The 27,104-nt window shown below is 44.9% G+C and overlaps 1 protein-coding gene across 1 annotated transcript in view; it reads right to left on the reverse strand.

Annotated features, from left to right (window-relative positions):
• The window catches only part of LOC149341637 (A.superbus venom factor 1-like), a 123,241-nt gene that overhangs the window by 81,375 nt on the left and 14,762 nt on the right, over positions 1 to 27,104 (reverse strand). The window contains exons 7-15 of the mRNA XM_089543760.1: positions 25,623 to 25,710; positions 23,923 to 24,028; positions 17,499 to 17,750; positions 14,702 to 14,884; positions 10,205 to 10,327; positions 7,080 to 7,148; positions 5,256 to 5,447; positions 4,829 to 4,987; positions 153 to 276 (exon numbers count right to left, since the gene is read on the reverse strand). Of these exons, the coding sequence (XP_089399886.1) occupies positions 153 to 276; positions 4,829 to 4,987; positions 5,256 to 5,447; positions 7,080 to 7,148; positions 10,205 to 10,327; positions 14,702 to 14,884; positions 17,499 to 17,750; positions 23,923 to 24,028; positions 25,623 to 25,710 (1,296 nt within the window). The remainder of the gene's footprint in view (positions 1 to 152; positions 277 to 4,828; positions 4,988 to 5,255; positions 5,448 to 7,079; positions 7,149 to 10,204; positions 10,328 to 14,701; positions 14,885 to 17,498; positions 17,751 to 23,922; positions 24,029 to 25,622; positions 25,711 to 27,104) is intronic.

The following is a 27,104-nucleotide window of genomic DNA, read 5'->3' on the forward strand; positions in this document are numbered from 1 at the left end:
AAATACTTGACAAGTTAGGAGCTCGAAAAAAGTTGTCGTCTACAGCCCTGCCACTGCGCAGTCTGATTTCCACATGTTGCATAAAGATGCCATATCATATGCCCGCAAATACGGCGTTTTGTTGGAACCAGCAGTTATGAACGTTTTCTTGCCTAACTCTCCGGAGACACCATGGGCGCCCAGAATCACAACACCAGAGTTTTGCAGTGCCTGGTCGGCCCAAGTACCAGCGTCCACTCCACGACCAAGGTCCTTCGCTTTCATGGTTTGCAGGACCTGCAGGACAAAATACCATGGATGCCCACAATTCCCCTATATCTTATCTATATCTTGTCTATATCTTATCTATATCTTATCTATATCTTATCTATATCTTATCTATACCTTATCTATATCTTATCTATATCTTATCTATATCTTATGAAGTTCTGTGCTTGCGCGCAGTCCTTGTGCTAGGAAATTTTTATACCTTCGCCGATAGCGCCCTTTGTCGACCCAGCGAGCATGAAACACTGTGTTCTCATATCTTGCGCACCCCCTTGAGGAAGCTGTGGCATTCAGCCAACGCCGTTTCCGTGTCACATGAAAACTAGTCTAAGTACTGCTATCTTCTCAATTAAAATAGGTGCACTTGGGTGCCTTTTATTTAGTTTACGGTATAAAATGCAGTACGAACAGGTCCACAGTATATTTAGAATTAAACAAAAATAGTCCTCTTCGGGCTCATACTGCGGAAAGTACCCTCATGTCAACACTACTTCATCAGATCACCCTTAGATATATGTAAAGGCCCAAGGAGGGAACACTCACAGAAAAAGGCACTTGTGACTACTGCCTTTCTTTTTCTCTATATACATCTCATTTCTTTGAAACTGAAATTAGATTTGCAATTTTATTCCGCAGCAAGAGGTTTTTGTCAGGTAAAATGCTGTTGGAACAGCTTGAGCAGGCCTGACCCTCTATAGCCCACAGAACAGCATAACTTGCGTGCACATACTTATGCACATATAAGCTGTCGTAGCTATTATAGATGACGGAAGCAAGCAGTCAGCGAAAGAAAGGAGCATAGGGGATTCTTTTTTTCTAATTGGTAGTTTTCATCAATGCGACATGAATAAAAGCAGGAGAGAAAAGAACCACACGCCGCCGGTGGTATCCGAGCCCACGATCTCCGAATTTCGCGTCCGGAGCTCTACCCTCCTGCGAGCTCTCTTTCAGTTACACACCAAACAACACCGACGCTCAACCAAAGCAACGGACGCTTAAAATCTGCGCTGTAAAATTCATGCTTTCGCCTACTCTCGGCAACGAGGTAGGCAGCAATTCTTTTACTTAATTTGACAGGCGGGCGGTTTCTGAGGTGCGCTGTTTCGTTTTCCAAGATCGTGTTTCCAGGACAGACAGACGGTGAGGTCACGTGACCTTGTGACGTCATCACAACCTGCCCACCGGATTGTGAGCAAAGTGCCCACCGTGGCAGGTGGCAGTTCAATTAATGACTGGTCGCGAGAGGTTGCTCGGCAAGAGCAACCTCCATGGGTCGCACATGCCCCCACCGTGGGCAGCGCCTGCTATCGAAGGGCACTGGCGCATTGCTTAGCCTCTGCACCTCTGCGCCAGGAGTGGTATGAGGACTGCCAGCGATCTACGAATGTAATGTAGAGAATGGCCAATTCCGCATAAACGGGCATTAATTCGGTAATGCTCATTAGTGGGCTAGCACTGAGGCCCCCACTCACCAGTTTCGCCAATATTTGTCTGAAGCCTGCTTGCCCTTGAAAACCGAGTCCCGAACCGAAACCGGAGTGAAAACTGAAGTGCTAGCGCACCCAGTTCACATTTAGCCTAATCACACTAAATCGTCCTCATGTTTTTACTGGCGGCAGTCAGTTACAGGAACTTAAGTTGTAGCAGTAAATTCGGTAGTTGTAGTCGTCGTCGCCCGAAACTTTGATATTGCCACCGGCCAATCAGTGGCGCCGTAGCGCGGCCGAACTGTTTTAGCTGCAACTTTCCGTGCCTTGGGCATTCGAGGTGCCCGAAGATTGTCTTCTTCATGGTCTTCTTCCTCGCTCGAGCTCCCTGCTGTCTGGAACGCCCATCTCGTCTTATTAAACCTGGGCTGTGCTCTTCCACCGTTTGTCGGTGATATATTTGGTGGAGGTGCTGGGATCCCTTCATCGCCATCCTGGTCACGGAGCTTCGGCGTCCTGCGCCTGCCATGGACGTCGGCCGTGATTACCTGGTCCACCCCGCACGGCCGTGCCCCAGCCCGCCCGACCTGAACCGACCTCGCCGCTCACCCCAGCCCCGTCCCCCGCCCCGATCACAAGACACGACGAACTGACGACGTTGCCGCGACCATAATGACCCGCTGTCACAAAATTCGGCGCACTTTAGAAACAAAGAAAGAAAGAACACCGCCGCGCGCACGGCGTCTCGCCGGCGCGAGCCGAACGGGGGAGAAGGAGAACCCCCGCTGAGCGCCTAACCTGTGTTCGGGGCTGCCCCCTCCACCACCGCTCGCCGACACGGCGGGCGCAGTGGGAATGAGTCATCCATGTCGAAGATTTCTCTGGAACGTCCGAGTCGTTTCTACTGCTAACCGGGTGAGAAGGGGGTAGCCTTGCGTGCGCTAAGACACGTCCCCCTCGCCAGTCGGCGACGGCGCCACGCTAGAACTTTCGCGAAACGTCTCCCGACTTCGACCATTGAGGACGCGCGGCTGGCGAGAGAAAGGAAGGGAGACTGCTCGGCAGACACTGCGTGTATGAGCGCGCCTGCTTTGGCGCGTAGAACAAACAGACGCGAGAGCGAGCCTATAAAAGAAGGACGTTGACCGCTGTCAAATTAGCCCAAGCCGCCGTTACGCTTCGGAGAAGCGCGCCCGCTTGACTCCCGGGAAAGCACCACTCTGCCAGCATAGGACCAACGAGGCAACGTTCGCCAGTCTGCGGGATGGCATCGTCGTGGACCTGTGGTCGTCGGACGGTCGCAGTGCCCGGTGAACAAATTGCGTTTTGTTTGTTTTTGCCTCTCTCTTGTGTTAGTGCAATCTAGGTGCAATATTTCCTTTGAGTATTGTATTCTCTCTCGGGTTTAACTTTGCACGAGTTGCATTGTTTTGTTAATCACTTTGTATGTGTTCGTACTAGTGATTGTGAAATCCTCTGTATCGTCTCATTGCTGTATAAACTTTGTTTTGTTTGAGAACCTTTGGCTCCGACCCATTCTCTGGCTTGCGACCGGCGAAAGCTGGGCACCAAACGACCAAAAACGTCTTGTCACTTGGTAGCTGGTCTCCGCTGAGTTTGCCACGCTGAGTCGAGGGCACCTCCTAGAGTCCGAGACCGCTACCCCCACACGCTCGAAGGGTGTCTGGGAGCTTCACGCTTAAAGTGCGCAAAGTGTGGGGGACACCCGAACGACCCAAGACCCTGCCCACACATGAGGACACCGCACCCCTGCCCCTGCCGTTCGGTGCGTCCAAGGACCTCGGCCGTCAGCTCCTGGCACCCTACGGCCCGGATGCTTCGTGGACCGGGACTCATCCGCCTTTCATCTCATCCACCGTGGCGGCCAGCACTCCATCACCTTGCCACTTCTTTTCTGCCCTGGAAGCCATCGCTGAATCACGCATCCCTTCGTCCATGTCTTCTTCAGTTTCCGATCGGGACGATCGCTCGATGGCCCCGGGTAATGTTACGAAGAAGACGAAGCTGGCAGTGGCGCGGGACGGAGCGCTCGCGCTAGGCCAGCGGCCATTAAATCATCTCTTATCCATTGTTCATCATGCCCCATTCTTCACATGGCCGCCACGTAACATTTAACATATAACGTAACGTAACATATAATATAACGGCTTCTACAGAATGCACGTTCAAGTGCAAGGTGGTAGGTGCAGAATGCCGAAACGAGTCGGCAGTCGCCAGTGCATTTATACGCAGCAGGGCAAAGATTCGACATAGCTTTTCTCATAATCTTCCCCTCGTCACAACGCTGACAGCAGCAGCACGATTCAAGTGCTTCCTCAGCACTTAACAAAGTTCCTCTCAAATGAGCTCCCATAAGTATACCAAAGCGACCCTAACAGCAGTAACCGAAGCAAGTCCAGAAGAGTCTTCACTGCTATCGCTGCTGTTTGTTCGTATTACCTACAAAATGTCTTATTATTTTTTCTTGTTCAATAAGTCGAACGATCAGTAGCTTTAAGAGAAGAGTCCATTCCATGTGTCCATGCACATTTGATTCGTTAGAACACTAGCTCTCTCAAGACGTTGCCAGTGTGAAACTCTGTCACGCAAAACCCGGTCTGTTTTAACTGTTGTTAGTTGTGAAGTCCTGTGGTGAACTGCTATAACTCTGGCTTAATTTTGTGACACAAGGACGCTCTTAAGGGGGCTCTTTGTTGCACGCAGGCAGTTTTGAAAGCGTAAGACCACTTGCATTCTCACGCACTGTCGCACCAAAAGAAAAAAAAAACGACATGATTGTTAGCTTCAAGCGCGTCTCTTCTAAGGAAGGCGAATATTTCTGGCAGCAGACATTCGTGAGAGCGATTACGGGAAGGGAGTCAAAAGGAACTTTCCTGTCTCATCACGACCGTCCTTTTCAAAGCCTAAACCAAAGATGACAATGTGCGTCTGCTATTATCGCTTTTGGCGAAAACGTAAAACAAGGCCCCACTACCGGGTTGTACGTCTCTGCTGCCACCAGAACACATTTAAGGGACATTCGGATGAAACTGCATGAGCAACAGACGGTATTCACTTCTACACTCGAAAAATTCCATGCAGCATGCACAGTGAGGCGCCCGTATTCGGCCCACCTTGTCACGCGTGAGAAGGTCCTTGCGGCGCAGCAGGTGCACAGCTTTGTCCACACCTAGCAGGCCAACGCGCGTCCCGGCCTTGCCCTCCAGCAGCAGGGTTTCTTTGTCGCCGGGACCAGGCTGCTGGTATGCGTTAGACTCCCGGCTCAAGGTGAACTGCGAGCACCGAATTTCCAAGAGTCGTAAACACAAAGGAGCTCCAAGGTTGCCAGGAACAACGGTACAGTGGTGAAACCGATTTACTTAGCCAAAGCTACGTTCGTAAACTTATCAGCTAGTGAGACTGTGCCACATCATACAGGGAATAAAAGTCAGAAGGAAGGCATGTGGCACGTAATTAATGTCGTCGCTGTACTTCTATCCAAGGCGCTATGCTCCGACTAAGCGAAATAATCGAGCTGACGCAGTCGGCTTGAACACGCACCTTCGATTTTTCTGTGCAGGCCAGCTTGGCGTTGACGTAAACGGCGTCCGTAGCAAGCTGTCCGTCCAAGAAGCCGACTACCAAAACTCTGAAGCTTGGCGTCATTTCCGGCGTGATGGAAAACGATACTTGAGGGTCCAATACGTCCATGGGCACAGCGTCTGCCTTCAACACCCGGCCCCGGGAGAGGACCTGGCAAGTGAACATCTTTGCTTTCATGCCCTGGGCGCGAATAACTAGAGATTCGCACAGAAGAAGTTAAAAGCGAGACACGTGCGGCGTTTGGTAGGCAGCCCAAGGCGCCGTATATAATACGGCATGCCTTGACTGACGCTACAATGCGCCATACGCTGCACCTCCAGCGCTCACTTCTACCTTTCTATACCCCATGTGGCGGACAAAGGATAAGGCGCCAGGCTCAGGTCATATCTGGCCTCTGCGCCCCACAGCTTAACCAAGGAAGTGATTGCTCATTAGCATCCATTCAAGGGGGGACCACTCCACAATGCGAGAACCCCCGAAGTAACTCTAACGAGTGCGCTGGGAAAAAATTCGTCCCGGTTACTGGCTCTGAACTGCAGCCACTGCCACAACAGGGCTGCAGGCAGGAGGGCGAGTCACCAACTCCCAGAGTGAGAGCAGTGGCCACCGCCCCTATCACGGCCTATGATAGCAGTTCGGACAAGACTCGGTCGAATGAGGCATCTCTTTATATCTCTTTGCATCCGACAGTGGTGTTTGACAATGTTTGACAGGGCTTTCGTTTGTAGTCGCATGGCTGCCCAGAAGGGGAATGTTAATTGCAGTTGCTTTCTCACTGAACCACAGGGCGCGCAGGCCTGCTCAGCGCACCGCTGTTTTGCGCAGGAACAACGTAACTGTCATTTTAACGAGTGGCTGCTAGAACGGAAAGACCTTCGTTGGTTACTTTGAATTTGAGACAAGGCAAGATGCAGATGCTGCATACAAAACTGCGAAAAGCAACATTTTTATAACTTCAAAAGGTAGCTCACCTAACGGATTTTCTGCAATTAAGCAAGAAGATGCAGCTTTTATTTGCGAATGTTTGTGAACAATAAATGAGTAGAATATTTAGGAATGCTTGCAGTAATCATCAGCTAAATTCAGTGAAGCGCAGGAAAAGTTCTCTCCGTGGATGGCCGTAATGTTTCGTAACATGTAAGAAAGTTAAAAAAGTCAAGTAATTATCGCACCATTGTTATTTTGCTCTCATTAGTAAACCATGGCGTGACGCCGTCATCCCTGATTCATAGCAAGGTAATCCATGGGCGTAGCACCGAATGCATAATCTAGTTCTGCTTACTTCAAGCTCATCCTTTACGAACTGAGTTGCATCACAGCAACGACTGTCCGACTCCTCCGCACGGACATTCAAGAAAGCAGCTCGCGTTTTTCAGGGATTGTTACATCAATATCTGAAGGCATACATTTTATGTCATCGAATTTCGCAACATCTGCTTCTTTGGCAAGTTCCTGTCTATGCAAAAGCAGGAAATTGTGCCTTATTAAATTATCGACTTATGCGCACTCGCATGTGCCGGTATAAAGCTTTATTGTTGTCCCTGATGCTGCAACGATCGTGTTCGAGAATAGAAGGCGCATACCCACGAAGGGGATATGCCATACACTAAGAAGTTCGAAGCCATACGTTACAAGAAATATTATAGGTTATTAGTTTTAAAGTACAGTAAAAATTGAATTCGCAGAAGCATTCGTTTTCTGACGGCAATTTCGTCTTCCTTTTTCATCTGCACAGGTGAATATGTGATTACAAAGTTGATGTCACAGCAACAGGAGTCTTACCACGTAGTATGCAGATTTCGTTCCAACGTTTTCAGTTGTGTAGAGCGTTCTCGCGAAAGTCCCCTCCGCCTGCGAAGGGAAGGATGCCATTTCTTTAGTGCAGACACCTGTCTTGTCGCTGCTCAGCGGCACAAAGTACTTAATAAAAAGCGATTCTACCGCATTTTGTCTCTGGCATCTCGCGCACGCTTTTTCGGGGCACTGGCGTGAGCGCTACAGTTCCTGTATTCGGCAGAAGCTATAGACATCGTCGTCACATTGCCCAGCTGAGCTTCCTTTCGATTCAAGGCTCAAGTAGATCAGGCCAGCCATGTCATGCTGAAGTGCGCATGAGCAAAGTTTGTGCGCCAAATCTCCTTGACCAGCATGTAGCAGAAAATTCGCGAGATGGTCACCAGTGTTCTCTCAGGAGGTAAAAATTCCGAAGGAACTGTGAGCCCGCTTAAGTGCAAAGCCTACCGAGTTCATCATTTCTTGGTACATGTTCCCCATTAAGAACGCATACTCAAAATTCACGCGTGTGTGTAGAGCTTTCTTCGCAGCAGGCACACCTTTCCTCTAAACGCTCCTTTGCCTTCGGACATACGTGACTGAGTCAAGTAGCAAGTTTAGTAGACCAGCTAATTTAATTAAACACGTGAAAGAAGCACTGGAACTACGCCAAGCATAAGATTCAAATAGCAAAGATAGTCTCAATGTCTCTCATAAAATCTAACCTATCAGATATCAAAGTATTTGAATAGTGGGCTCAGGTGAAAGAAAAACAAATAGAGTAGTTTCTCTTTAGCGCTGCCGTGAGAAAGCAAAACTATTTTTCTGATTTAGTTCGATGATAAATTTCAGCAGCGGAAAACAGGCAGATGAAGGCGAAGCGTCTCTGCGAGATAACTAAAAGACATGGACAAAGCAGGAAAGCGATGAGGCATTCGCTAGTCTTGTCTAAAGCGCGTGTCTTGCCATTTGGTTGCATTGGGCGTGATTTCTTACTTTAGCAGCCAGTACCTAGCAGCAGTGTGGGTATCGAACAGCACGGCTTTATGCACTAAATGCAAAAGAGCTAAAAGACACAGGACTGGCATTGCACTCTACTTCATTCCTGTGCCATGCGTAAACCTTCCCTGGCACAGCTATTTCAGCGAGCGGATTCAAAGATCGAACAAAAGAGAAACTGCAACACAAATCCTCCATCAAAAGAAAAGCTCATTTTAAAAATACTAGAAAAATAATTCTGACAAACAAAACAGCACTGCGTGAAAATTCGTTTTCAAAGCTGAAAATGACGCCATGGAAAAATTTCAAAAGAAACAAGGTATCAGTATAAAAAGCGCGACCGAGAAGAGTGACCAATTGAAAGGGAAAAAAAACAACAGAAAAATGACAGGCTCAGTTTGGTTTGGTTTGGTTTATGGGGTTTAACGTCCCAAAGCGACTAAGGCTATGAGAGACGCAGGCTCAGTTTAAAGAAGATGTGAAATAAGGCAAGAAAGAGTGGGATCAATGCCAGGCGAAACATTGTTCTGGTTCATATGCATTTTTTATGCAATCTAGCGAAAATTATTTACGTTGTCTTTGCGATACGTTGCAATTTTTTTAACTATCCCCTCGTTGATATGATCTTGTAATCACGTACAAGGAATGTTGAGGATTTAAAGAAGACCTGAATCTTCAGTACTAGTTGATGTCAATGTCCCCGTTTGTCACTGGTGCTCTTCCCTAGGTTTTTCTTTTATCTTAAGTTGATGACTTTTTTCCGTAAAATTCAGGTTGAAGCCTTGTACTTTCAGTGCACGTTAAGAACCTCAGAAGGTCGAATTTTCCGGAGCCCTTCACTACGGCGTCCCTCATAGCCTGAGTTGCTTTGGGACGTTAAACCCCATAAACCAGACCAAACCTTATCGACTCACTTCATCCCACAGGCGACGATGTCCAGAGTAGCCCGGATGATGAAGGATGCCATCCAGGAGGCAAATCATTCCACTTATCGACAGTTACAGGCAACTCGGTCCGCACCATTGCCCTCCGATAACTTCTGTGCACTGACATCGCACAGTACACGGGCCTCTAGAATTTCGCCTCCATCGAAATTCAGTGGACCGGGTTCGATTCCGGCGGCGGCGGCTGAATTTCGATGGAGTCGAAATTTTAGAAGCCCGTGTACTGTGCGATGTCAGTGCACGTTAAAGAACCCCAGGTGGTTGAAATTTCCGGAGCCCTTCACTACGGCGTCCCTCATAGCCTGAGTTGCTTTGGGACGTTAAACCCCATAACCCAGACCAAACCTTATCGAGTCACTTCATCACACAGGCGACGATGTCCAGAGTAACCCGGATGATGAAGGATGCCATGCAGGAGGCAAATCATTCCACTTATTGACAGTTACAGGCAACTCGGTCCGCACCATTGCCCTCCGATAACTTCTATGCACTGACATCGCACAGTACACGGGCCTCTAGAATTTCGCATCCATCGAAATTAACTGGACGGGGTTCGATCCCGGCCGCGGCGGCTGAATTTTGATGGAGTCGAAATTTTAGAGGCCCGTGTACTGTGCGATGTCAGTACACGTTAAAGAACCCCAGGTGGTCGAAATTTCCAAAGCCCTTCACTACGGCGTCCCTCATAGCCTGAGTTTCTTTGGGACGTTAAACCCCCATAAACCATAAACCAAACTTCTGTGAGCTCGCGGTTTGACACTCCGGCTTCAGGTTACTTATGAGCACGATCCACCTTCTTCCCTTAATATCGAAAAAGAAATAGTGGGCCTTCAATTCTTTCAGTTTTGTGTTCAGATTTGGATGTGTTTCGGATCACATCAATTTTGGATGAAGTAAACATTTTAACGGAGTAAAACAAAATCGTATCATCAAGATCCTTCTTCCTACTGAATCGCATGTTGGCAGCGCGTGCACATAAAAATGAGGGATCTTGGGCACTATTTCATAACAATTCTTCTTGGGATTTACTCATCCCCTTCATTGCCTTTGTTAGCTGCAGTGGCGATGTTCCAGCAGCCCAGTGCAAATCATTCGTAAAGCCACACGTCGCAACTGCCAATGGTACAAAGGCAAAATAATAAATCTGGGAAAGAAAGAATTCTTGAATACATTACACCTTTGTATTCTTACATAAGTTTTGGGGTCTGTCCTCTGGATGATGATGGCCTTTCCTGATACGTCGTTGTATGGGTTCAACGTGAGAAAAGCTTCGGCCTCCTGCTCTTCCGGGTAGTCGGGATGGGCAGTTCTCACCTGGATACGACGGCAGAGATTCAAGAGATCCGCTGAAACTTCATAATTATAAACGAGTAAAAGTGCATGAAAATGCAAAAAGGTCAACCAGAAGATGACCTCTGAAAATGAAGAATTAAATAACGTTCGGCGACAGGGTAAGCTCTCGTTGATCTCTGGCGGTTTTTCAGCGAGGGACGAGCGATGAGCATAATCATGGTTATTTGTTGTGAGAATCAAGAATGACGTTAGACCTGGCTCCCGCGTGGTACTCGGGCGCATTAATATATCTCAGACTAAAAGTGGCCCTGTAAAATTCGCACCTGCGGAAAAGCCAGGGAACCATTGCGCTTTTACCTGGAATCAGAATCAGTGCTTGAAGTCTGGCTCCTTCAAAGGGAGGTCTCTAGTGACTCAAGCGGAGGTAGAGAGGGAAATAAACAGAGAGAGAGAGAAAGCGACCGGCATCATGCTTTACACAGCGTTTCAAACAAAGGGGTGTAGTTATAGTGCACAAAGAACTGTGCATACAGAATGAAAATGAAAAAAAAAAACATGGTGCTTACTAGAGACACCACCAGTCTCCTCTGGCAGGCGGTAAAGTGAAAGAAAGAAAAAACACCCTGAACGGCTTAGAGCCATTTTGGATTTGGGGACGCTGGAAGCTTCCTTTACCCTTGAAGGTTGCCCGGGCTATACTTTCCCCTGTTTTTACCATTGTTATTGGAGCAAGTTAGTGCCCAAGCGCGAGAGGCTGGCTGCTTCTCACACAGGAAGAAATGCTGCTTGGCATATTTTCGAATTTTCTCAAATCATATCGAATTTCGCCCAATTGGTTCAAATTGATGTCAAGTTCGATCAAACGTTTCATCAAGTGCCATCAAGCGTATACGCTTCAAACCGGCCACGCGTTTGACCTTTTTCTCGCGCGTCCTTGTGCCCACGTGCTCCTGCATTTGTAGGCGTCGCATAAAACCGGCCAAGCGTTTGGGCTTGGCACCGCAGACCAGGAGCCAATCCAGGCAGGAGGAATATCCGCTAATCCAAGAACCAAAGACAAAGCACCAGCAGAAGGCGGTGGAACAAGTCAGATGGGCAGCTTGTTTGCAATCTCTCGCTCAGTCGTCGGAAGTTAGGAAACTAATAGACCTAAACAAGAATTTAATGGAAACAATGAAAAGAAATGAATTAAAAAAAGCTTCCTAAAGAAATAGATTGAGAAACTAGAGATGCAAGGGAAATAAACAGAAACAGGTTGGCACGAAAATTAACTAGAACAAAGAGGTTCGACATCGAAGCAAACAATCGAAACAGAGCATATACAACAGACAATGCAACTAATGGCACAAAAAATACAACAGCAGGCACAGCAAGAAATGCAGAAAACGCGGAAAAAGGTGCAACTATTGCAGCAATAGCCGCAACAAACAATGCAACAAAAAACAGTGGAACATTCAACTGATGCAACAAAAGTATGTGCGCTCAGAATCAAACTAGAAAGGAAAGTGACGGATCACACCACGTCAGTAAAGTGCAAAACGCAAAGTGCAAGGAGAACTGGGCAGCAAAAAAAGCAAGGTGATATGAAAGAAATAGAAATTGATGCTGGATAGAGACAGCACGGACTGAATGACGAAGAAACTAACAATACGGCAGTGAAACTGCAGTGGCTTCAAACAAAAACAAGCGATATCACAGGGTACAAGACGCACCAGAAAGGGAATGAAGCGTGCGAAATGGTTAGCAAAGAATGCTTAGTGTCGGAGCATGATCTCGTCGATGACGAGATGGATTACTTCTTTGTGCAAATAATACCCGTAAACAAAAACAGCAGAAGCATCTTCATTCTCTCTCTCTCTTTCTATGTTTATATATATATATATATATATATAGGCCAGACCCTGGTCGAAACGTTAGAATAAAGTTGTTGTTTTTCTACCGTGTGTCAACCGAATTACGTTTATATATATATATATATACATATATATATATATATATATATATATATATATATATATATATATATATATATATTCTGGGTAGATGGCATGACGTCCATTTGGACTTGGGTATGTGTTTGTGTTCTTCCCAGTGTTACTTCCTGCTCCTTGTCCAGTTCTTCGTCCTCCTCCCCCCCTCCTCGTTTAGTGCTTTCTTGAAGATGTAGAATTTGGCCTCCGTGTTGCTCGGACTAATATATATATATATATATATATATATATATATATATATATATATATATATATATATATATATATATATATATATATATATATTATCGGATCCCACCGGCGGCATGTGCTTGTTTTTTCTTTTGCTTTTCTAATCAATTAGCTTTAAGCGATAACATATTCAGTAATATTCTAAATTTATCAACACCACAAAATAAATAAATTGAAAAAATCCCGTGTCCCTTGGTTTCTATGGCGGTTGGCTTCTCTCATATATATATATATAAAAATCCCGTCTCCCCTGGTTTCTGTGGTGGTTGGCTTCTCTCATATATATATATATATATATATATATATATATATATATATATATATATTCACACAGCTTCCACCCTCGCCGTTCAATGACGTTCTACGTCACATCAGCGGTAACTCAGGACGTGTTACGTCCGCCGCATACGAACGTGGGTGGCGCTGATGAACACTCAAAGGTTAAGTTATTTGTAAACATAAATACCCCCGAAAGCAGATGATTTGACAGCCGTCGCCGTACCTCAGCGGTAGAGCACCGGACGCGTAATTCGAAGGTCGTGGGTTCGGATCCTACCGGCAGCATGTGGTTGTTTTTTCTTCTGCTTTTCTAATCGATTAGCTTTATGCGATAACATATTCAGTAATATTCTAAATCGAACAACATCTCAAAATAATAAAATAAATTAAAAAATCCCCTGCCTGTGTCCCTTGGTTTCTGTGGCTGTTGGCTTCTCTCATATTTATAACAAGCCCCTCATGCCCCTTCACTTATATATATATATATATAAAGAAGGGGTCACAACTTTCCGATTATCTTCATTTATTACCAACAGTTTCGAACGGAGGACAGTCCTTCATTAGTTATCAGTCCCTCATGTTCTGTATACCCTGATGAAGAACGGTCCTCTGTTCGAAACTGTTAGTAATAGATTAAGATAATCGGAAAGATGGGACCCCTTCATTTTACAAGTCTTCCTGGCCTATTGAACAATGAGACCTGCTACTATATATATATTAGTCCGAGCAACACGGAGGCCAAATTCTACATCTTCAAGAAAGCACTAAACGAGGACGGGGGGGGGGGGGGGGGACGAAGAACTGGAACACTGGGAAGAACACAAACACATACTCAAGTCCAAATGGACGTCACGCGATCTACCCGGAAAAATATGAGCCAGAATGCACACACTTTGGCATAGAGGTGGACCCATACCACATGGTATGGGCCTGCCAAAAGAACTCAGAAATGGACAGGATAAAAAAACCGACAATTGAGGGGTGGGAGCAAATGCTGTCCAGCTCGAACCCAAAAGTTCAACAGGAGGTGACCGAAAGGGCTAGAGTGCGGCTGCTAGATGCAATGGACTCCTGGAATAAGGAGACCGACCACCAATTATAATTACAATTGAAATGTTTTCATCATCGTGCGCTGGCACGTGCAAGTGGGCGCGTACTTTTCTGTACGGACTGCATCGCGCACGGGTGGAAGTTGTTGAGGACGACGGTTGCCTGCTGGAGCATCCGTTACGACAACTGGGTCTAAGTTTGTCAGCTGGCGTTGTTCTGTCTCTTGGTTCCGTCTTGGTTCAGTCTTGGTACTTTCCTTACAGACACTAAACGGCTGCCGTCCTATGCTCTTTCTCATGATCATTATTTCTCTGCAACGAAAGCTTTACAAACACGGCATGTATAGCCCCATTCCCTATTTCAGCCACCGATCTCACAGTATTTGTTTAGCTTATTTCAATTTACACATCTGAATTTCTTTCATTTATTTCCTGATTATTATTATTATCATTAGTACCCTTACATTTTTCTTCCTCATTTATTTAATTGTTTAACGTTCTGAGTACCTGTGAGTCGCCTCCATTGTCTTGGCCAATCCCCCGCAGTGGGTACGCGCCATTATTTAGAGGACAACAACAACAACATCAACAATAACAAAGCGTGAGAAGATGGTAGTTTAACCCGCGGGGAGAAACGCTGCGGCTATGGCCGAGTGCTGAAGTAGCGGTACGAGGTCGAAGCTGGTCAGCTCGCGCGACCATGGGTTCGCATCCCGCTGCAAGATATATTAGTATATCTTTCTGCTTTCTCGGAAGCTGGTAACTGACAGAAGAAAACAGGTCTTCGTTCGCATGGTAATTCTAATGCCTACGCAATAATAATCGCTGTCGTCGCCTTTGCGTACCTTCACTGTGAAACTAGCATCTTGAGGGTTCGATATTCTAAACGTCACAGCGCCGTCGGCGTTCGTGTTGGACTCGGACCCCAAAACAGGGCAGGCTCGGGTATGACCTGTATCGTTGTGTGCACAGGTCAGCTTCACCGTCACTCCTTTTGCCGGCTCTCCGTTGATGTAAGTCACATCCGCCTGCAAGTAACGCAGTCCGGTCAGCAAGAAGTGAAAGAGTGAGTGCATTTCATAAGTATGCATAAACACAATTTTCGAAGACAAACTGCGGTCGAACTCAGGACACCAGAATAAGTATGGAGCATGCAGAACACACTGACATGTAAGCCTTATTCTCTTAGTATTCACTGGGACTGCCCTAAAAGATTTTTCCCATTTAGCAGCCACTTAGCAGCTTTATGACTTCCTAAGATGTTCCATTATCTTCAAGCTTCATCGAATCTGAATTTACCTCATTCTACAATGAGTGGAGATATCATGCTTAATCACGACAGCACGCTTTAAAAAATCCGGAATGTGCACAATGAAAGGCTACTAGGCCCTTCTTAGAACGGGGGTGGTACGCCCAACACAGATGTTCGGATTCAAAACTGATCAACAAATCTTAAAGCTGCACTCATGCCTGGTTTTTCATGCTTATGAAACAGCGCGAATTGCAAGGGTAGACACACAGAGACAAAGCCCACCCGTGGTAGCACTGTACGAACGGTAAAAAAAAAAATTGAACAAACGTGTTTGTGTTCCTTGCTTAGAGATTACGCAGTTTCTACCGAAAGAAAGAGGTCGAAAGAGGCGTCTCGTCATCGGAGCCTTTCACAGGATTTCTGTTTTTTGGTGGGTTTCCAGTTGGTTTGCGAAGCAGCATAGTTATTGTATGTATTCTTCGAAGTGTTCCTTCGTTTGTATCGCCATTGTGTTTATGTTTCGCAGTGTCGGCGTTTTAGTTCTGTACTGCCAGATTTTAAGGAGTCACGGCTTCATTCATTCCTATTTCACCACTAGAATATGTCGTTTTTTCTTTTTCTTTTTTTTTTAGTTATGACTCTGTCTTTTTCCGCTGTTTGGCCATTCTGTGGCGCAGCTTTGGGCGTTTTGATTTTTACTTCGGCCTATGGCTCTCTCTTGTAGATGATTCGAAATCTTTTGGTGGTACTCTGCTTATTGCCGCTTCTTTTGTTTAGCACGTGGAGCACTCGTCTATTTTCGCAGAGTGATTTGTAATAGTATTAAGCTTTTTCAAGGAAGGGCCGGCTCAGTATACCACTTTCACTTGAATTACCGTATTGTGCGATATGTATTTTTGTTCGCATGATTGCTTTTCATGGGCTCTTTTTCACACCCTGAGGTCTTTTGATTAAACTAAATGATATGCTGAGATGGCTTATATAAACGGCTGGTATCGCTTCATGAAATGAAGTTAAAAGTCTGCGCTTGCGTATGATGTGTTTCTTCGCCGTCATTGTTCCTTTCGCGCAGCAATTCATCATCATCAGCAGCAGCAGCCTGACTACTCCCACTGCAGGGCAAAGGCCTCTCCCATGTCTCTCCAATTAACCCTGTCCTTTGCCAGTTGCGGCCACCGTATCCCCGCAAACTTAATCTCATCCGCGCACCAAACTTTCTGCCGCCCCCTGCTACGCTTGCCTTCTCTTGGAGTCCACTCCGTAACCCTTAAGGACAAGCGGTTATCTTTCCTTCGCACTACATGACCTGTTTAAGCCCATTTCTTCCTCCTGATTTCGACTAGGATGTCATTAATCCGCGTTTGTTTCCACACCCACTCCGCCCGTTTCCGATATCTTAACATTGCACCTATCATTTTTCTTTCCATAGCTCGCTGCGTTGTCCTTAACTCAAGCTCAACCCTTTTCGTTACCCTCCACGTTTCTGTCCGATAGGTGAGTACCAGTAAGATACAGGTGTTGTAGACTTTTTTCTTGAGGGATATTGGCAAACTGCCATTCATGATCTGAGAGAACCTGCCATATGCGCTCCACCACATTCTTATTCTTTTAGTTATTTCCCTCTCATGATCCGGATCAGCGGTCACTACCTGCCCTAAGTAGACATATTCTCTTACTACTTCCAGCACCTCGCTACCAACTGCGAACTGCTGTTCCCTTGCTAGACTGTTGAACATTACTTTGGTTTTCTGCATGTTAATTGTTAGCCTCACATTTCTGCTCTGCCTGTCACTCATTGATCATGCTTTGCAGTTCATGTCCTAAGTGACTTATCAAGGAAACGTCATCAGCGAAATGCAAATTACTTAGGTATTCTTCATTAGCTCTTATCCCCAACTGTTCTCATTTCAGGCCCCGGAGTATACTTCCTGTAAACAGGCGGTGAATGGCATCGGCGAGATCGCGTCTCCCTGCCTGACACCTTTTCTTATTGGAATTTTATTGCTGTATTTATGGAGAACTATAGTAGTTGTGCAATCGTTATAAATATCTTCCAATATTTTCACATAACACTCTTCTACACCTTGATTCCGCAATGTTTGCATGACAACCGAGGTTTCCACTGAGTAAAATGCTTTCTCGTAATCAATGAGGGCTATATATAGGGGTTGATTATATTCTCCGTATTTCTCTATCACTTGGTTGATAGCGTGATTATGGTCTATTGTCGAGTATCCTTTACGAAAGCTTGCGCGCAGCAATTACTTCGCGTCAATTAATGCACCGACTATCCCCACAAGTTTTGCTGTAGTAATTAGAAGCTGAATGCTGCAGAGTCCCTGATCCCATTGGGACTCTATAGCGCGCTGGCTGCGGTTGCAAAATCATACCATCACGTAGAGACCGGCGTTAGGCTTGAAGCTTGTCTCGCTTCGCGCAGTCGACACGATGAACGGCGATTTGGAGAAGACGGCCCGTTCGTTGCGCCCGGTCTGCCGGATGCCCGTGGCCTCCTCGGTGACCTCCGCCTCGACCACGAGGCGGGCGCGCATCCCGAAGAGAGCGGCCACTTTCTCCTTGCCCAGCCTGGTTTCCACCTCAGACCGTTTCAGCACGTACCTGGCCTTGGCTTCTTGGTCGAGCTGCGACGTTATACAAATCAGCGGTGAGGCCGTATGAACACAATTCGAACTGTTGTCTGCGCGGCGCCGTTTGAAAGTCGTGTGTGGCCGTGGACACGCGCTGCGTCTTGGACGCTGAATGCAATTTTGTAATTTTTAATCACCGCCGCTCATGTTTAGTGACTACTTCTTGCTTTCTTTCCATTTTCCCTTTTGTTTTAACGTGGGGCTACAGACGGGAAGCGCTTTGCTCCAGGCAGCCTCTCCATCGTTTTTCGGCTTATCTATCAGCAAGAATGCAAGAAAAAAAAAGAAAGGAATATCTCTCCACATCGAACAAACGGGGAGAAATCTGAGGGCCCCATCCCTCGACTGTTCAGCAGGTAAAAAACGCACGAAATTATCCGGCGTCTTTTACCTTCAGCAGCTTCGAAAGATACAGGCTGGCCAGAATGGTTGTTAAGTAATGAAGTTTTCAAATCAGCCACTAACCATAACCTCTACAAGAGTCAAACAGCGTACCCGTTCGTGCCTCATAACGTCCCTTTCGGTAAACTCTGCAGGGAATTAGCACAACGCTGATCATGAAACTGGAAATAGTGAACATAACTGCTAAAAAATAGCACTCTTATATCTTGTTAATTAACCACGTGGCGTGTTTTGTCACTGACAACCGAAAAGAATACATTAACTTGGATCCAGCCAACGAGTAACGCTCTCCCAGTCCCCCTGCCTTTTAATTAAATAAACTTTCTTACCCCTCGGAGTGACGCTGCTGACTGGCCCCGGCCTCAGCAGGCGTGTGACGTTCGAGAGAATCTAACCATCTCTTAACAGAGATACTCAAAAGCGTGAAACGGAGGAGACCACAAGCATAAAAAATTGCTGGAAAGCTCTGGCCAACTTTCGTGCGCGATTGTGGGTTCTCTGCGGCTCCATTTCTTCCCAAATATGACTTTTCATGGACGATTGTGGATTTTATCTTAAAATTTATTCTCATAGTGATCGCCAAGTCCTGCAATCCGACCTCCACTCAATAACAGCACGGTGCTCTACTTGGCTCATGCAACTTAATCTTTCGAAACACAAAAATCCTTGAATGTCTCGAATTCAAACAGCGTAGTCCTTAATCAACACTCCAGTAAAGTTAGTAACCACTGATAAGTGCCTCAGACTTCACCTTCATCAGACCTAACATGAAACCACCATATTAACCTTGTTCTTGCCCGAAAGACGTGGGTTCGATCCCGGCCGCGGAGGCTGAATTTCGATGGAGGCGAAATTCGAGAGGCCCGCATACTGTGCGATGTCAGTGCACGTTAAAGAACCCCAGATGGTCGAAATTTCCGGAGCCCTTCACTACAGCGTCCCTCATATCCTAAGTCACTTTGGGACGTTAAACCCCAATAAAACAAACCAAACCTTATTCTTGCATCCGCTAATCGGCCACTCTTAAAACATAACACGCGCCCTCCCAACTCTGACCACGTGCTTACACCACCCTAATTCGACTCAAAATTGAATATGCTTCGACTATTTGGGACCTTCATCAAGCCTACTTAATAAATAACATCGAATCATTGCAGAACTGTGCAGTTCGTTTTATTTATTCAGTTTATCCACGTCATACCACCATCTCAGCCTGCGAAAAAACACGCAGTCTTCAAGAATTATGTCTCCGTCTTAATATTGCAGTATTGTCACTCTTTCATAAAATTTGCCATAATTCAGCGCTTCATAACTACTTCTTTTTTTGTTCCTTCTTCTATTTTTGAACTACGCGACCATCCCGTTAAAGTGAAGTGTTTGTCATGACATATATTCAGCTACGCGCATACACCCACAATAACTGCGTGGAACGTTCTGCGCTCACGTGGTGCTCCTGCCAGTCATCCATGGTAAACATTACAATCTCATGTCTACCATAACTACTGCTTAGCTTCTTGTGTACTTTTTACAACACCAATGAATTGTGTTTCTTTTGCATTGTATTTTTGTTAATGATATTTTTATTGTTCCATTTGAATGTTACTGTTTGCATCAATTTGCATTCGCTAGCATAATTTTATTTTACTCTTTGCTGTTCTCTTTATGCTTTTGTTTCTTTTGTTTTTTGTTTTACCTTTACACTTTGAACGGTGAATTATAACCAATCAGCATTTTTATTCCAGTGTCACGCGATGTGTTTTTTTATTTTTGTGGTTTCACTGTTTGGCGTTTTGGTCTAATGGGTGAACCTCCCATGAATACTCTTAGTCGTGAAGACCTTTTGAGGTATTTTGAATAAATAAATAAATAAATAAATAATTAAAATATGTATTATTCGGCTAAGATGTTCATGACAACACAATATAGGGATGAAGCTAGTTTAAGTATTCTCCTCAGAAGGGGTTTCGGACCCCTTTAATTTTTTATGTATCCTTGTATCTAGGGTTCAAGTAAGGGTGCTCGCACAGCAGAAGGTTTGCACTATGCTAGTCGGGGAAGTTAATTTCGCATAAAAACTTTTCTAATCACAAAACCCTCGCTTGTTCACTGGATGTCATTTGTGAGCAGCAAGACATTATTTGCACTAGAAGGTAGCGAAAGGTCGCCGACATCACACACACAAGCGCAGACACAAAACATCGCACAAACTTCTTAAATGCTACTCGCATACTCTCGAAAGGAGAAGGTAAGATAGCTAACCACTGTAGCTCAGGTGGCAGAGCACTGTAGACTTTAAACACGAATCAGCCGGTACGAAAGTAAAAGTTAAGTAAGCTCTCTCTAGAGCACTCCCCTAGCGGCAGGATATGCTGCTGCCCAAGTCCCAAGGTATATCTCGATGGATACACATCCGGAATGCTTACTTTTGGCAACAGAGGCATACCCCCGCCACACACCATCAGTGGCGTAGGCAGAAATTTTGTTCGAAGGAGGGGGGGGGAGGCTCATGTTGCAGCGCGGCCCCCTCATAGAATTTGTGGAGCGATCAAACGCAAGAATAATAATTGCATTGCCATTGGCACTGTCTAAACAAGTGAAATATGAATTTTTTGAATGAAAGAATGCATTCGTATGTCTTAAAAACCGTGGCAGACATAACTGATAGCAATGCTTCCATGCTTTTGCGTATTTAATAACTAAAGAAAATATCACACGAAGTCTAGAACTATACAAGTTAGAAACCAGCAAAGCTGTGCATGCCGCTGATATGAAAAACGTAAAGGCCATGAATTTAGCAAGTATACTGGACAAATATTTCAATGAATCTTTGTCGTTCAAGAACCTTGACATTTTTGTACATATGGAATGGCCAGGAAAAAATCTCAACGACGCTGTCCTTCGTTCCACTGTACTGGGCAGCAGCAGCTGTCACGTGTAATATATTGCGAGTAATTGCACCGAAATTTTAGTCGCAGCAACGAGAACATATGTAAACGAGGTGTTCCGCAAAATATGCGTTAGAAGTGCGAAGATAAAATGGAGTATTAGAAATGCGAAGGTACAACTTGATAAAGGACAAAAAAGTGTCAATGGAAAAAAAGTCACTGTATGAATACACAAAACCTCGCAACAAGATATTTAAATACACGTATGTCTCCATTAAATATACCTATATAAGCAAAAGTCACGATATATAATGCTTCAAACAAAGCAAATAAACACCTTGCACAATCACAGATAGTAAACTTTACACACGGAAAGACAGACGATCCAAGCAAGAACAAAACTATGATAGGTGAAGTCGCGATATGTACTTGGGCCATGCTGCGATCGCGAGAGCACCATATGGTTAGAATAATAGAGGAACAATCCAGAAATCAATACGAAAGTACGACAGAAGCCAACAGCCACAGAAACCAAGGGGCACAGGGGATTTTTTTTTATTTTTTTTTTAAAATTATTTAATTAATTAAATTAAATTTAATTAAACACCACAAATTAAATAAATAAATTAAAAAAAATAAAAAAATCCCCTGTGCCCCTTGGTTTCTGTGGCTGTTGGCTTCTGTCGTATTTATAACGAGCCCCTCATACCCCTTCCCTTGTTTGCTTAATACGAAAGTACGTATTTTCTAAGTGCCTCCACGGCGACATTTATTCTGCACCTATAATTACAGAAGGGTATTCCTTTGGTTCTAAGAAAAAATCAAGTCGACATCAAGTCGAAATCAAATCGACAGTCAAGCCGCACCAGCCATCCTAAAGCCGTCTATTCGACCCCAGCACAGACCACAGCCCATCTTCGTTTGTTTTTTGTTCAGACCGCTCGGGACTGGAACAAACTGCCTGTCGACGCTGTGCACCACTCCGACCCACATTTCTTCAAGACTGCCATCGAACCACTCTTCACTTGAACATTATGCCCATCCCTCATGTAATACCCCACACCAAGGGGCATTTGAGGTACTAATAATAAATAAATAAAAAAGCAGTTAGCTGTAAAAGAAAGAGATGGACAAATGAAAGCCACGAATGATGCCTCAAGCTGAAATAACCAATATCCGAATGTGTATGTTGGGAAACGCCGCGTAACCAAGGCTTTCAATAAGCAAAGTCAGTCAAGATCGGTTATTGATGTCCTCAAAATTTTCGTATTCGCATTGTAATTTGGCCATGATACTAACTGATGCTTGCCTTATATGACTCCTGGTGCATGGGCGTCGCCACGAAATTCAACCAGAATTAGCAGTGTTCGCGCCAAAATGTCTTTTCTTGTATGGAAATGACAATGTAGGGGACAAAATCCAGAATGACTTCCGGCGCCGGTGGTTGTTTTGGTCACCGGTGCCTGACAGTTCGAAAAAAAATTTTTGGAGGGGGAGGGGGGGGGGGGGGGGCTGAAGCCCCATAAGCACCCCCCCTGGCTACGCCGCTGCACACCATAGCAACTTGATGCAGTTAGCAATGGGAGGAGGCTTTTTGAACGCGGCACTGGAGGTCTTGAGGATAGCAAATATAGGAGACTGAAATGTCGGTTAAAATCTTCGTAACTGCTAGAACTTGGCATATTTTGGAGAGAGAACAAGTCCATATTTTTTGGTTATATATATTTATCATTGATCTTGAGTAGAATATCCAGCCCCTAAAAGGGAGTCCGCTAGAGAATAGCTTACACACTTTTTGCTCCAATAAAGGCTTATTCGTGTCCTGCGGAGAAGCAGCAGCCTGAAATTGTATTTTCTTGTTTTTTATTCAATTATATAGCATGTAAGAATATTTGCGGCCTTAATTTCCCACTATTGTCAGCACCTACACTAAACAAGAAATCCATTCTTCTATGCTTTCCAGTTTCTTAACTTCTTTCATATGCATATCGTAACCAGCCCCCCACTTCCCCGCCCTTGTCTGCTCGAAAACATTTCAAGTTATTTTCCGTTTTACGTACATAAGGAAGGTAAAACTACTTTATGCGTTAAAAATCATGTAATTGTGTTACAGAGCAAGAACGCACGTAACCTTTCTTACAAAACACGTATCAAAATCTGCAATAATCTTATTTCGCTCGGATGTTATATAGTTCTCCACATATTCAAAAAATATCTCATCTACGACAGCGATGAAACGCAGTAGTTCACAGGCGTACTGCTGCGCTGTATTCACGGGCTCGCTGTTTTCATCTCGGAGGGTTTTTGGAATTCGTCATACCTGCACGAAGGACTGAAAGAGCGCAAACTATCAACTGGTGTTTATTAGATTCAGTGCCGCTTTATATAGGCAGTGTGCACACGTGCCTACAAAGACGGAAAGAGAGGATAAGGAGGCAAAAAAAAAGTTTCCCGTGAACTTCTAGAGGCATATCACATCAAGGCAAGAGGTGATAACTGTGTGAGTGACACATCCGTTTCACTGTACAACGCGGAAAAGAATTTTTTGGAGCGTTTCTGATGGTTTGTCGCGCAGGGTTTGATCTGCCTCCTTATCCTCTCTTTCCGTCTTTGTAGGCACGTGTGCACACTGCCTATAAAGCGGCACTGAATCTAATAAACACCAGTTGATAGTTTGCGCTCTTTCAGTCTCTCTCGTGTGTTTTCCTGTGTGTGTCTTTTGTGCGCAATTCGTACCTACAACAGTATGCACCAACTCGCCCAACAAGAAGTTCTTCTTAACTGCACGAAGGAAGCATCATCATTTTTCTATTTCCACTATTCTTTCCTCCCTTTTCTCCCAGTGCGTCAGTCGCATGAGCTTTCGTGAAGGCGAGTACCTCTTGTGGAGCGGTGCTGGTGCCGATCTCCTCCATTCCGCCCAGGTCAAGCTTCGCTGAGAATCGAAACCAAACGGAGCCGCGAACTTTCATGCCATTCACGAACCTGCGGAATGAATTAAAGTTTCTTGAGCAATTTCCCAATCATTCGCAAGGAAAGAATAAAAAACGGCGATTTCCATCACTTCAAAGAAAAGAACTGTAGCGCAACCAAGGCGTACACAAGAGAGGACCGCACAGGACAAGCGCTAAACTTCATCTAACTTTATTCACTAACAGCGCAGCAATATAAGGAAAACCAGGACACGGGCAGAGAGATACCTGTCTCCATCCAACACTATCTACAAAACCGTTCAAGATACGTCATTTCCGATTTGAAGAGGCTCACCGACGTATCGCTAACACAAAATACACCTCTATCTCTTATAATAAATGCTTCCAATAGTTACCTTGCCCTTGTATCTTTGCTTTTACCTAAAATCTTTATCTCGTGAAACAGTGGTTGACACTTTTTGCAGTACTTGCATATAGCCTGTGGCAAATGTTCTGCCGCTCGAGGGCATTCATAACACTCAGCGCAGTGCTGAGAAAGGTGTGCACCACTTAGGTTTTTTACTGACCGGGCGTGCTCACCTGCCCTTTCATTGGTGCACCGCCCTGTTTGGCCCACATAGGCCTTCACGCATGACACAGGCTAGATGCAAGTACTGCAAAAAGTGTCAACCACTGTTTCACGAGATAAAAATTTTTGGTAAAAGCAAAGATACAAGGGCAAGGGAACTATTGGAATCATTTCATATAAGAAAGAGAGGTGTATTTTGTGTTAGCGATACGTCGGTGAGCCTCTTCAAATCGGAAATGGCGTATATTGAACGGTTTTGTAGATAGTGTTGGATGGAAACTGGTATCTCTCTGCACGTGTCCTGGTTTTCCTTATATTTGTTGCGCTGTTAGTGAATAAAGTTAGATGAAGTTTAGCGCTTGTCCTGTGTGGTCCTCTGTTTGTACGTCTTGGTTGCTCTACAGTTCTTTTCTTTCAACATGCCCCATCTAGCCCAACAAAAAGGTCTTCTATTCCATGACTTCAGTGATGGGGCATAGCGTTTCGCCGTTTATATATAGCATAGGGCCGATCTCTACACACCACCGAGTACGCCAGGGAAAGTCAATGCTATTCGCTTAAAAATCGGCTTTAAAGTGAAATGGGCTCAGGTTTGCCGTCAAAGGCTCTGAGTCGTTCCGTGCAACATCTATGTTCCTGGGTCATGAACTCTCGAGGGGACCTCAGCCACAACTTGATATCAGCAGTATCTGATATGCTGCGACAATGAATCTTGCTGTAACAACTGTTCTTATACAATACGCCCAGTCTCCCGATTTCACGGCGCCGGCTAACTTACCCACAGAGAAGTGAGGCAAAGAGAAGGCGCTAGTTTGGGAAAGGCTGGAAGAGGCCACGAAGGTAATGCCTTGCCCATTAGTCCCTGCCTCCCTGCAAGCCTGAGAGTCTCCTAAGCATCCTGTTAGCCATCGTTCTTAGGAGGGGAGGGCGCTGCCTAACGTCGTTGCTGTTATGTACTTGTAGACTGGCACAGCAACAACAGGCAGCGCCTTCCCCTGATCGCCACCGATCGGACAACTTTACCTCACGGGAACAAAACTCGAGACTTCAAAAGGCCGCTCATCACGCAGTGACTTACTTTGCTTGCACACTGTATGTGACGGCATCAAAATTCTCGAGAATGAAGGAGGCTTCAGTCACCACTTGCACCGAAAAGCGGGGAAGCACTGCAAAAAAGCAAGCCGCGTGGTCTCTATTATGAACAGGTAGCCACCGAGACATCAGCGACTAGAGGCATTTTTACTGAGTGCAAAATGTGAGCATAATAGTCATCACCTCCCATGAAGTCTTTGTTTGGGTGGGCTGCAATTTGCTTATTTAATTTTTCTGTTTTCAAGCACCGGAAATTCATTGTTGTTTTTATTGCAAAGGGGTTCAGTCCGCAATGACAGGAGGTACTAATAACTATAGTCGGATACAACTTGAGTATGCAGTGAAGCTCCGCTCATATTCAGAACTACCGCACAGAATACCTCCATGACAAAAAAAAAGCTTTCCATTAGTAAAATTTCTTAAAACAAGAAGGTAATCACATGAAAGCAATTATAAGCTCTAGAATTTCGATGCCTGTTTTTTTTTAATTTTTATTTTTTTTTTATTTCGCTGGACAGTTCGTAAAAATCTACATGTGAAACATCTGGACCCTTAGCCTTCTTGGTTAGCCTTAAGTCCATGCAATAAGTACAGGAAAAAAGTAACGGGACAGACTCAGAATAATTTCCTCCAACAGAAATTATACAATAGTTACATATAAACAATTAAAAGTTGGAAAACAAAATGCGCTTGGAATAACATTGATTTAAAATGAAGTCACATAAGAATAAACTTTTCTCAGCAAAAATTATGCAGCAGTTGCATATAAAATACAAAAAGATTAAAGCGAAAGACACTTAGAATAATATTTATTTATGGTGGCGTCTCATATTGGTCACATCGGTAGAAATTTTTAAGTTTGGTGATAGACATGTGTCCTGTTTTTAAGCCTTGTGGATGTTTGTTCCGAATTATGGAAGCAGCATAGACGACGGTTCTTTTACCGTAGTCGTTATGAAAAATCTGAATGTTAAAGCAGCGGTTGAAATGATTCCTTCTTTGATGGGAAGAATGTATAAAATCAGATCAGGGTGTTGGAATGTTACGATTGAGAATGCGTATGACCACAAAGGCTAGTTTATAATCTCAAGCAGCACAGAACGGCGTAATATTTAGATCACGGAACAGTGGAGCGGATCTGTCAAAAGAGTTACCTGTGTATTGTAATACCAATGGCTCTTTTCTGTGAAGTGAGTATTTGATTTAAGTGCGTAGTATAAGCGAGACCGTAAAGGTCAATACACTAAGCCATTACATTAAAGTCAGTAAAGTAATATACTCATACATTACCAAGCTGATTTCTTTTATGGTTGTGATTGGCCAGCGAATTAATACCGGACACCGCGGACCATGGCTCAGGGTTACCAGCCATTGTTTTTTTTTTTTAAGTTGTATCCTACTGTAGAGACCGCAACTTTTCTGTTTTGTAGTAAAGTAGTGAAACAAAGTATTTTTAAAATAAGTGGCA

The sequence above is a fragment of the Amblyomma mixtum genome, chromosome 5, assembly GCF_055824585.1.
Source record: "Amblyomma mixtum isolate Tamu chromosome 5, ASM5582458v1, whole genome shotgun sequence".
Lineage (NCBI taxonomy): Eukaryota > Metazoa > Arthropoda > Arachnida > Ixodida > Ixodidae > Amblyomma > Amblyomma mixtum.